Source organism: Mustelus asterias, chromosome 1 (genome assembly GCF_964213995.1).
Source record: "Mustelus asterias chromosome 1, sMusAst1.hap1.1, whole genome shotgun sequence".
Classification (NCBI taxonomy): domain Eukaryota; kingdom Metazoa; phylum Chordata; class Chondrichthyes; order Carcharhiniformes; family Triakidae; genus Mustelus; species Mustelus asterias.
Window position 1 is genome coordinate 106,883,559 of NC_135801.1, and position 12,051 is coordinate 106,895,609.

Here is a 12,051-nt window from a genome sequence, read left to right on the forward strand (position 1 = left end):
ATCTGACCTACTTACTTAATCCCATTTATCAGCAGTTAACCCATAGCCACAAATGTTATGATTTGCCAACTGCTCATCTAGGTAGTTTTTAAAGGATGTGAGGCAACCCGCCTCTACCACCCTCCCAGGTAGCGCATTCCAAACCGTCATCACTCTCTGGGTAAAAAACGTTTTCCCTCACATTCCTCCTGAACCTCCTGCCCCTCACTTTGAACTTGTCCCCCCATGACTGACCCTTCAATTACGTGGGACAGCTGCTCCCTATCCAGCCTGTCCATGCCCCTTGTAATCATGTAAGCCTCAAGCAGGTCACCCATCAGTCTTCTCTGCTCCAATGAAAACAACCCAAGCCTACGCAAACTCTCTTCATAACTTAAATGTTTCCATCCCAGGCAACATCCTGGTAAATCTCCTGTGTAACCCCTCCAGTACAATCATGTTCTTCCTATAATGTGGTGACCAGAACTGCACACAGTACTCTAGCTGTGGTCACATCAAAATTCTATACAACTCCAACAAAAACAGAAAGATCTGACAGCATCTGTGGGGAGAAACTAAACTAGAGCCAACGTTGAGTCTAGATGACCCTTTGTCAGAGCGAAGAGCAGTACTTCTTCAGGGAAGCATTCCTAGAAGAGAAGTGGCAGTGAGTTAAACACTGAGATAAAAGCAAAATACCACGGATGCTGGAATCTGAAACAAAAACAGAGAATGCTGGAAAATCTCAGCAGGTCCGACTGCATCTGTGGGGAGAGAATAGAGCCAATGTTTCAAGTCTAGATGACCCTTCGTCAGAGCTGGTTTTTGCTTCAGATTCCAGCATCTGCAGTATTTTGCTTTTATCTTAGTGTTTAACTCACTGCCACTTCTCTTCAAGGAATGCCTCCCCTGAAGTAGTACTGCTCTTCTCTCCGACCACGGATGTGAAGTATTCATTGAACACTTTACCGATGTCCTCTGGCTCAGCCATAGATTGCTCCCTTGATCCCTAACAGGCCCTACTCTTTCCCTGGTTATCTACTTCCCATTGATATGCTTATAGGATATCTTGGGACTTTCCCTACTTTTACCAGCTAGAGCTTTCTCATATCCCATCTTTACTCTTCAAATTGTTTTCTTAAGCTCCACCCGGCACTTTCCACGAATGCCTCTGCTGATTTTCTTCCCTTGTACCTACTCTCATTTCCTTCTCATTGTATCCTGAATATCTCTGGTCATCCATGGTTCTCTGGGTTTTGTTACTCCTTTCGATCACCCTAGGGGGGACATGTTGGACCTGTACCCTCCCCATTTCCTTTTTGAAATCCCCCACTGCTCTTCTGTAGATTTCCCCACAAGTAGCTTTTCCCAGTGTATGCTGGCCAGTGTACCTTTATCCCTGGAACCGTTCTGGAAATTCACTTAGCATCTTCACAAAGTCTTCGTGTCATTCATATATGGCAGCATTCAGAATTGGACACAGTACTCCAGCTGCAACGAACTAATGTTTCATCTAGGTTTAGCATAACTTCCTGTCTTTTGTACTTTGTTTATATTTATAAGGCACAGGAGTCTATGTGCTTTACTAACTGTCCTTTTGGCCTCCCCGATCTTTAAAGGTGTGAATACAAACATTATGAGCTTTCTCTTTTCTCGCATCCCTTTAAAATTGTACTATTTAAGATGTATTTTCTCTTCTCATTCTTTCTACCAAAATGTATCAGCTCACACTTTTCTGTGTGGATCTTCATCTGCAATATGTCTGTCTGTTGCACCAGCCTATATCCCCTTGGGGGCAATTGTTGTCTTCCTCACTATGCACTACACTTCCAAGTTGCTCCCTATACCTGCAAGTCCAGAAGCAAAGTACTAATTTAAACTTTATTTATTAGTGTCACAAGTAGGCTTACATTAACACTGCAATGAAATTACTGTGAAAATCCCCTAGTCGCCACACTCCAGCACCTGTTCAAGTACAATGAGAGAGAATTTAGCATGGTCAATGCACCTAACCAGCACATCTTTTGGAATTTAGCACTTCAGCCATGTCCCTGCTGCCAATATATCTCCATCATCACCCCTAATCATCAGCCCCATTGCACCTCTAACAGCCCTTTCATTGATAATCCGCTTACAGATGTCCTTTTTATATTAGATGCCATTCTATTCTCATACCGTCTCTTTGCCTCTCATTTTCATAGAATCATAGTATCCCTATAGAGCAGGAGGTCGTCATTCGGCCCATCAAGTCTGCACTGACAACAATCCCACCCAGGCCCCATCCCCACGTATTTACCCTTCTAATCCCCCTGACAATCAGGGGCAATTTAGCATGGCCAATCCATCTAACCTGCACATCTTTGAAGTGTGGGAGGAAACCCACACAGACACGGGAAGAATGTGCAAACTCCACACAGACAGTCAGCCAAGACCAGAATCGAACCCGGGTCCCTGGCACTGTGGTGCAGCAGTGCTAACCACTGTGCCATTGTGCTGCCCATTTTCGTTTACATTTCTCGACATTTTTTATATTCAACCTAATACAGATTTGAAATAACTTGATTTAAAATAGAACCTATCTTGCCTTACTAAATTTCAAAATAAATATCAACAGACAAGTCTCACCACAGGTCTGGGCGAGGTTCTAGATTCAAACATTTGTCATGATTCAAGGTTATTCTATTGTATATTAATTGAACTGATTGATCAAGGCATTAATAAGGACTCGGATCTCAGATGACATGTGAACATCTACTTATAGGATTCTAAGCAATAAATTCTACTATTAAATTCTCCAGACAGCTCAATTAGTCCCCCATGTTTGCGGGAACCTGGAAGCTGACTGCAAATCCAAATCGGCCACCGTTAATAGGCACCTAATTTCTTGGATAGGCAACCTATTGTATGCAGGCAAGTAGAATAGCCCTGTTGCCCTCTGATCTCACATCCGGAAAAGTGGCTCCAGGACGGGATTAAACTGGGGAAGTGGCATGCAGATCAGCATCATTTTTAGCGTCTGCCCACCTCTGATCCCAGCCCCAATGGAACTTAAAACTCAAGCCATAGAATTCAAGTCATCCACACGATGTACTGCACTTGCAAGTTCTATTATGACAAATGACCACTGCATCATTTAGAAGTCTTGCTACTAATCAAAATCTTAGCAGTAGGTTCTTAAAATAGTACATCATTCCCAGTTGGAAAAATGCTGGTTGACTATGTTGTGCGTCATCTGCTCTGGGGGTGAACTAAACTGGAAATAAATCTCAAGAAATAGCTTTAGCCTGTGTATAGTGTGCTTTGGCATGATATTTTTGACCTTTAGAAGTGACAAGAGATCATGGTGTACATCCAAACTATTTCCAGTGACAATGTAAGATAATTAACAATTCATCAACCATGCATAGGATATACGAGTATGCAGATTCAATACACAGAAGACTCAGCAGCGACTTGTCTTTATATAGTGCCTTCAACATAGTAAAATGTCTCAAGGTGTTTCACAGAGGTTTTACCAAGCAAAATTTAACATTGAACTACATAAGGTAATAATCGGGCAGATGGACAAATGCTTGACAATGTATCAGGCCATGACAATCTACAACAGTGTCTGGACAATATCCAAACTTAGGCTGGCAAGTGTTAGGCATCATTTGCAATACATGACCATCTTGAACAAGACAACTCCCAGCTATTGACCCTTAACCTTCACATCATCATCAGCGTTAGATTCCCCAGCATAAACATCCTCGGGTCACCATCAACCAGAAGTTGAACTAGATGAGCAAAACCAACATCATTGATACAAGACGTGGTTAGAGGTTAGATGGTTTACCATCTGTCCTCCACAATCCCCACCCTCCCTGAAAACCTCTCCATCATCTGCAAACTCAAGTGAGGAGTATGACAGAATACTTGCCACTTGTCTAGATGGCTGCAACTAAGAGAACACTCAAGAAGCTCAACACCATTAAGAACAAATAGTTTGACTGCACTATGGCTGCAATGGGTACAGTCAAAGGAAAGCAGTGCAGAAACTCACCAAGGTTATTGTGACATCATCTACCTCCCCTGTGACCTCAAGCTGGAGGAAGACTATGAGCCGCAATATTGTACAACAACCTGTCTTTAACATATGTTCCAACAACAGAATCCTGCAATTCTGCATTTATTTCTTTTATGGGAGACACCCTAAGGGGACCATAGTACTTAAAGGAGAAGGCCAATCAGCTTGTCAGGACAACTAGAGATGGCAATAATATGTCTCACCTGCAACACCCACATCACAGGAACACAGTAAAAGCCCAAAGTGATGCGTACATTCAGTTACATCAGAAGCAAGACTGGTAGTCCTAGTTTGTCTCTGCTAAGAAATGTATATTATACGGAGTCTAAAATGGTTCTGCAAACAGAACAAGATTAGTGCTGCCTGTGGACAAATCATAGTTTCATTTTTATATGCTAACATTAGTTTATGGGCAAAGGCAGCAACATTGTACAAAATGTGCATACTTTCGATTGTCAAGAGGTAAACAATAACATGGAGCAAACCAAGTCATCATGGAAAGTTACGAATTCTGACTTCTAAGAGACATCAGTCAACCTCCCAGACCACAATACAGCCAAGCAAGTATGTCTGGTGATGCAGCATTCTGCCATCCAGTCATTCATCTGCAGGCATGTTTAAAGACTTTGACAATGGAAATACGTAAAAATCCTAATAGAGTAGCTTTCTAAAGCCAGAATTCAAAGTTTAGAATGTTTTCTCACTAATGTTTAGTCTGACAGTTGCAGACAAAAGACTAAGATAATTTAAATCAAATAATTTGTCAAATTTCTAAAATTGAGCACTTACCGCCCATTATCACGGCCCACACCCCACACACGAATGCTGGCGATTGGTTGAGAATGAAGAACAGTACGATCCATGGGGTCAATTAGGTTCAACATGTTATTTTCCAGGATGAGGTACATGTCTTTACCCTGAAATACAACAAATATATGTATCATTTATATCCACTTGCCATTTCTCAGGTTGTTCAACCTCACTGCATCGCTAATAAAGCTCAAATAACTTGGTATCTATTTTGCTGTCAATTAGAAATATAATTGAAAAGTTATTGCAAACCAATTTATCAACTATTCCACACTTGTCCCTTCTCAGGATTGTGATGCATTTGCCAGTATTTTTTCCCTCTAGTGTATCCGGCCTCTCGTGCATCCACCCCATTCTCTGTCCTGCCACTAGTAGCTACATAGGCCTCATGCCCATGAATTTCCCCCATAAGCCCAGCTAGTTCTGCACCATCCTCTTCACTGTGGCTATACATTTGGCCCTGTCCCTTCATTCTTTACAATGTTTAAATTTGTGTGATCAGAAACAAGAACTATCACTAGTTTTGTTATCTTACCTCTCCCCAAATCCCAACAGTGTCCCTGATGTCATTTTTACAGTAGGAGAGCTGCCGGATGCAGTTATTCACAGCAACACTGCTCTTGCCAGGCGCCAGGTCTTCCTCTGCCATTTCAACCCAGCCCAGAGAACGCACAGCGAAACACTGCAATTAAGTAATTGGGAATTAATGTTCCAAAATACATGATTACAACATTGAACATTTCCAGTACCACAATTCAAATTCATTGTGTCACAACAGATAGATAGCATTTCAATTTGCCTTTTTTAAAAGAAACTATTTTCATCAAGTACAATGTACCGAGGCTAAAAGCTTCCCCGTGACAGGCTTGATACCAAGTCTAGTTCAGACGTGCATGCTTACTTGAAGACTGATTGTCAATAAAGTTCATTCAAGGTCTGTAAATAAATTCTCGAATTCCTCAGTTCACAAAAATAAACAGCTTGTAACAAGTCAAGTCATGAGGGGTTATGTATGTAATTGGCGACTGGTGGAAAGGTACATGACTTCAACAATTTAGAGTCAGGCAAAATCATTATTAATCTGTTTGAGAATAGAATGTCTGTGAAATCTCTTGGTAATGAAATTAAAATCAACAAACTGATTGTATAGCCTTTCAAATAAAATAAAAGCCACAGAGCACAGACTGTAATGTAATGTATGATTCCCAATTTAAAACAAAACTGTAGGGACAATACACCCTTAAGCTTGTTATTCACTCCAATCCAATCCTATTCCTTTGTTCAGGTGGCACAGTGGTTAGCACTGCTGCCTCACAGCGCCAGGGACCTGGGTACGATTCCCGGGTTGGGTCACTGTCTGCATGGAGTTTGCACATTCTCCCCATGTCTGCATGGGTTTTCTCCAGGTGCTCCAGTTTTCTCCCACAGTCCAAAGATGTACGGGTTGGGTTGACTGGCCATGCTAAGTTGCCCCTTAGTGTCCCGGGATGCGTAGGTTAGAGAGATTAGCGAAATAAACGTGTGGGGTTGTCGGGATAGAGCCTGGGGTGGGATTGTTGTCGGTGCAGACTCGATAGGCCAAGTGGCCTCCTTCTGCACTGTAGGGTTTCTATGGTATGAAGGTGTTCAGGTAAATGTGATTGATAAACTGATCATACTGTCTCTGTACAAATGGCATTTCTGAGCATCAGGATTATTCCCTTTGTTCAGATTCTTTTTCATTTATAATCCGATAATGAATAAAATTGTACCTTAATAGTCTAATAGTAGAATACCATTTACAATTCTGTTATAAACAAATCTTATTTAAGGCAAATTACTCTATTAAAGAAAGTTTTACAATTAAGCTGTAATGGAGACAAATTACACTCTATTCAAATAGCTGAATGTTGATCTGTTATTGTTTCCAATGTTTTGATAGCTATTAAGAATGTTAATAGAAGCAGAAACTATTGGAAATACATATCCCAGTTCATCAATATCTGTAAATGGAGACAGGTTGACATTTTGAGTGTAGATCAGTGGTGAGCAACCTATGGCCAGGGGCCACATGAGGCCCATCTGGATTCCAACTGTGCCCCACTTGATATTTTGTTGACTGTTGCAGGGTAGCCACATTCCACTGATTTCGGTCCATGTAATTTTTCTCCTACTGGTATGACTGAAGTGAGATGCATGTAAAGCAACGGCAAGTGAAGTGAGGTGCATGCTGATTGTGCGCAGCATTGACCGAGAGAGCCATGTGCTCCTTCTGCGTCCAAAGTGTAAATATTCTTTTGTTTTTGCCATTTGAAGTTGATAGTTCTACGAATAGGTAAATGATTAAGCATTTTCTAGAACTCATCATGAAATATTCAGCGTTTATTAAATATATTTAATCTTATTCATGTGGTCATGGTTCGTGAACAAGCCTGACTTCAATCTTGTGGCCCACTGAAATGATAGAGGGCCACTTATGCAGCCCACTCACTAGGTTAGGTGTCAATCCTTCATCATAACAGTTCCAACTAGTTTCACATTTACCGTATTATAGTCACTGAATAAAATTACAACTAATTTGTTTTAAAAACCGAAGTTTGACTTGTGCTACTGAGGCAATGACATTTTTCCAAGATCCCAAAATGGTCATCATCACATGCATCTCATGGGGAATTTTTTTTTATGCTCAATTTCAACGGAAGTAATAATGTGTTAATAGCAGCTTCTATAATTTAATAGCATAAATAAATCCATTAGACATTGTAAATCAATGGAAATATGATGAAATGTAGACATTATAAACAAGGAAGCTTGTGAATACTGACTGCAAGAAGTTGAGCATGCTACTAGAAAACAGTAGAATTAGAAAGAGTTCTTTGTATCAGAATGAAAATGAGACATTTGTCGAATTCTGCAACATTAGGCCAGCCTCTCCAATACCTCCCCCATCACGAAAAGACAACTACCATGTTTCTTTTAAAAAAAAACACATTTATAGAATCATAGAACCCTACAGTGCAGAAGGAGGCCACTCGGCTCATCGAGTCCGCACTGACCACAATCCCACCCAAGCCCTATCCCCATAACCCCATGCATTTACCCTAGCTAGTCCCCCTGACACTAAGGGGCAATTTAGCAAGGCCAATCTACCTACACTGCAGATCTTTGGACTGTGGGAAGAAACCAAAGACTATTTCCTCGGGTGGATGGAGCTATTACAAGGGGGCATAACTATAGGGTTCGTGGTGGGAGATACAGGACGGATATCAGAGGTAGGTTCTTTACGCAGAGAGTGGTTGGGGTGTGGAATGGACTGCCTGCAGTGATAGTGGAGTCAGACACTTTAGAAACATTTAAGCGGTTATTGGATAGGCACATGGAGCACACCAGGATGATAGGGAGTGGGATAGCTTGATCTTGGTTTCAGATAAAGCTCGGCACAACATCGTGGGCCGAAGGGCCTGTTCTGTGCTGTACTGTTCTATGTTCTATGTTCTAAACCGGAGCACCCAGAGGAAACCCACGCAGACACAGGGAGAACGTGCAAACTCCACACAGACAGTGACCCAAGCGGGAAGGCGCTGTGATGCAGCAGTGCTAACCAGTGTGCCACCGTGACTCCCAATATGCATTATGTATCACAATATAACTACGGCTGGAATGTTATGGCCGTTCAAGCCAGTGGAAGTTTCCCATTCTGCGGCAATGAACGGAGATTTGGCTGGACGCCAAATTTTCTGACCTCGCTGCAGCAGAAGTGTGACGTGAACAGCCGGTAAGATTGGGCTCTATGTATCTAAATATCAAAGAATGATTACAGCACCAAAGGAGGCCATTTAGCCCACTGTGTCTGTGCTGGCTCTCCAAAAGGAGCATATCTAAAAATACTCGCATGATTGCAATTGCAGTAATGAAAGGAATTCTGTCGAAGAGGTACAATTCCCAAAAGATCTCTAGTAACTGAAGATGCTGTTACATTATATAAAATGAAAGTGCCGTTACATTATGTGAACAAATTACTCAAGTTCGCTGTACGAGAGAACTAATTTACATTGGCTCAGAGAGAGAGCTTGACACAATTCACAATGTGAGTATTCATGAATTAAAATGTGTGGGGAATGATAAAATGACACCCCTGCACTTGGAACAGGAGTGAGAAAGCTGATGGGGAGGAAAAATCATTCCATACAGAAATCTGTAAATTACTGTACAGCTACTGGTCCAGATTGGTGCAGCTATTATTGTTTATTGTAAAACAGTAAATGGTTATGCAGAATGGGATTAATATTTGATTACATTTGGATTTCACTGAACCAGTTTATCCATAAAAAAATTTAAAAACACAGCAATTGGGTGGAGAACTTTAATCACCAATATGTATTGGTCTTTCACACCTCTTTTCTTGGGCTATAGGTTACACTGACAAGGCTACAATTAATTGTCCATTCTATTTGCCCAGAGCTGTGGTGGGCCACCTTCTTCTACCACTGTAGTCCTGCTGCTTTGATACTTGTGTTAATATGGAATTCCAGGATATTGATCAGTGACGAAGGACCAACAATCTTGACAGTAGGGATCATAGAAGAGAAAGCCAATGTCAAAGTAGTCTTGGCAAGTTGCTGCAGGGCACCCTGTGTATCATACATCATGCAGTCAGAATTTGCTGATAATGAAGAGGTTGGAGGTTGGAAGAGGCTGAAGAGGTTTGAAAGGGACATTAATCAAGAAAACTGCTCTGTTCCGGAATGTATCAGGCTATTCGAATTCCCCTCCAACTCTATTTTCAAGTTTGCTGACAATACCACTATAGTGGGTCGGAACGCAAACAATGACGAGACAGTACAGGAATGAGATAGAGAACCTGGTGAACTGGTGGGGCAACAATAATCTCTCCCTCAATGTCAACAAAATGAAAGAGATTGTCATCGACTTCAAGAAGCGTAAAGGAGAACATGCCCCTGTCTGTATCAATGGAGACAAAGTGGAAAGGATCGAAAGCTTCAAGTTTTTAAGTGTCCAGATCACCAACATCCTGTCCTGGTCCCCCCATGCTGACACCACAGTTAAGAAAGCTCACCAACGCCTCTACTTTCTCAAAAGACTAAGGAAATTTGGCATGTCAACTACGACTCTCACCAACTTTTACAGATGCACCATAGAAAACATTATTTCTGGTTGTATCACACTTGGTATGGCTCCTGCTCTGCCCAAGACCGCAAGAAACTAGAAAAGGTTGTGACTATAGCCCAGCCTCCCATCCATTGACTCTGTCTACACTTCCCGCTACCTCGGCAAATAATTAAGGACCCCATGCACCCTCGACATTCTCTCTTTCACCTTCTTGTGTCAGGAAAAAGATACAAAAGGTTTGAGGTCACGTACTAACCGACTCAAGAACAGCTTCTTCCCTGCTGCCATCAGACCTTTGAATGGACCTACCTTGCATTAAGTTGATCTTTCTCTACACCCTAGCTATGACTGTAACACTACATTCTGCACTCTCTCCTTTCCTTCTCTATGATCGGTATGCTCTGTCTATATAGCACGCAAGAAACAATACTTTTCACTGTATACTAATACATGTGACAAATAATAAATCACACTCCTGCCTTGAGTTTTGGTGATTGCAGTAGAGGTTTTAAGGAGTCAGGTGAACACTCTTGGCAAACCAGCCAGCCTCTGCACTGCTGTTGTAGCCACTATATTTATATGGCTAGTCCGATTAAGTTTCTGAGCAATGGTAACCCATTGGATGCTGATGGTGAAGAATCAGCATGGAATTGCCGTTGAAGGCCAGGGGAGAAGGCTTAGTTTTCTCTTATTCACAATGGTAATTTCTTGTAAGGCCCATATGTTATCCGAATGCCAAGTAATGACTAATGCTGCGATGAACGACTTAAAACATCCTGTTTGTTTTGGATACTGGACAATTGTCACCTTTACCTGGGTAGACAGCATCATACCTATAAGGAATGATTTGCCGAGCTCGTGGATTGGCTAGTTCTGGTGCACAGGTCATCAGCACAGCAGTCAGGTTGCAGTCATACACTATGTTGTGCCCATTGTACCGAGTCTAGAAAGAAATTAGCAGCTGGACAAAGCATACTGCCATATTCTCATTTTAATGCAAGGGAATGACATGTGCTTTGGATATGAAACTCCAGAATCGCAAAAAGTGTCCCCCAGTTACCCTCTGACTTAGGATCATACCAAGTTGCTACTAAAGATACTAAAGCCATCCGAATTGAAAAGCCTGCAGTATCAATACTGAACCAAAATACACTGCAAACATTGCTACATCAAGCACAAGCTCAGACCAAATAATACAGGCCCTATAGAATGAACCAGATTCTGACTGCACAATGCTGCCATCAAGTGGGCATTGTCGACATTAATAGGTCAGATTTTGCTATGAAGGGCAACCAACTCGAGACTGCTATTTGTCATTTTAAGCCCAGCATTCCTCACCTCAACAGACTTTTGCCCACAAAGTTGCTGAAATTACAAGCTGATAATGGCGCAGCAAAGGAAACAGGGCATCTGGTGCCGAGTGAATAGGGCGACATGCAAATTATCATCTTAATGAATGCGGTTTAATGTTAGTGGCCTAAATACACAGAAGGCCAAGATGGAAGATGAATTAAATAAAATGAATTCAGTGTCAAATCAGGAAAGGAAAGAGAAATGAAGTGAAGGAAAAAAGATTGGTTGAAGAGAATGGGAGAAGAGACAGAAAGGAAAAGAAAAACAAAATAAATTTTTAAAATATTCAAAAAAGGGAAGGAATGGGATTCCATATTCATAATTAATTTTCAGTGCCAGCGGTTGATTGGCAGGAATTTTTTCATATTGCGAAATGGTTATTTGCACTAATTTACTATCCACAAATATCAGGGGCAGGTTTAGCTCATCCCTACGATGCAAATACAAATGCAATTTCATGCCATTCAATTCATGTCAGTGTTGTGGTAGACGACAAAATGCTGATTTTTCAAAACTAACTGCAGAGCAACATCATTTGGACAACAAGTATTGCCATTTAATGATGCATCAACTCCTCTCCTAAAGATTTAAACATGTAGAGTCAATGCTATTGGCCTGATTGTTACTTTGACAGCAAATTCTGGCTCAATGTTTAACAGGGAAATGGCAAAATGCATGTCTTTAAATCACATAATTTACTTCCCATTTTTATTCAACTCCAACCAATTTGGTAA

General features: G+C 41.4%; 1 protein-coding gene across 8 annotated transcripts in view; it reads right to left on the bottom strand.

The window, feature by feature from the left end:
* Window positions 1–12,051, bottom strand: part of LOC144495888 (amyloid beta precursor protein binding family B member 2-like) — a 330,576-nt gene that overhangs the window by 85,106 nt on the left and 233,419 nt on the right. For all 8 annotated transcript variants that reach the window (XM_078216666.1, XM_078216713.1, XM_078216657.1 and 5 more), the window contains 2 exons: window positions 5,391–5,537; window positions 4,835–4,962 (listed from right to left, as the gene is read on the bottom strand). In XM_078216666.1, the coding sequence (XP_078072792.1) occupies window positions 4,835–4,962; window positions 5,391–5,537 (275 nt within the window). The remainder of the gene's footprint in view (window positions 1–4,834; window positions 4,963–5,390; window positions 5,538–12,051) is intronic.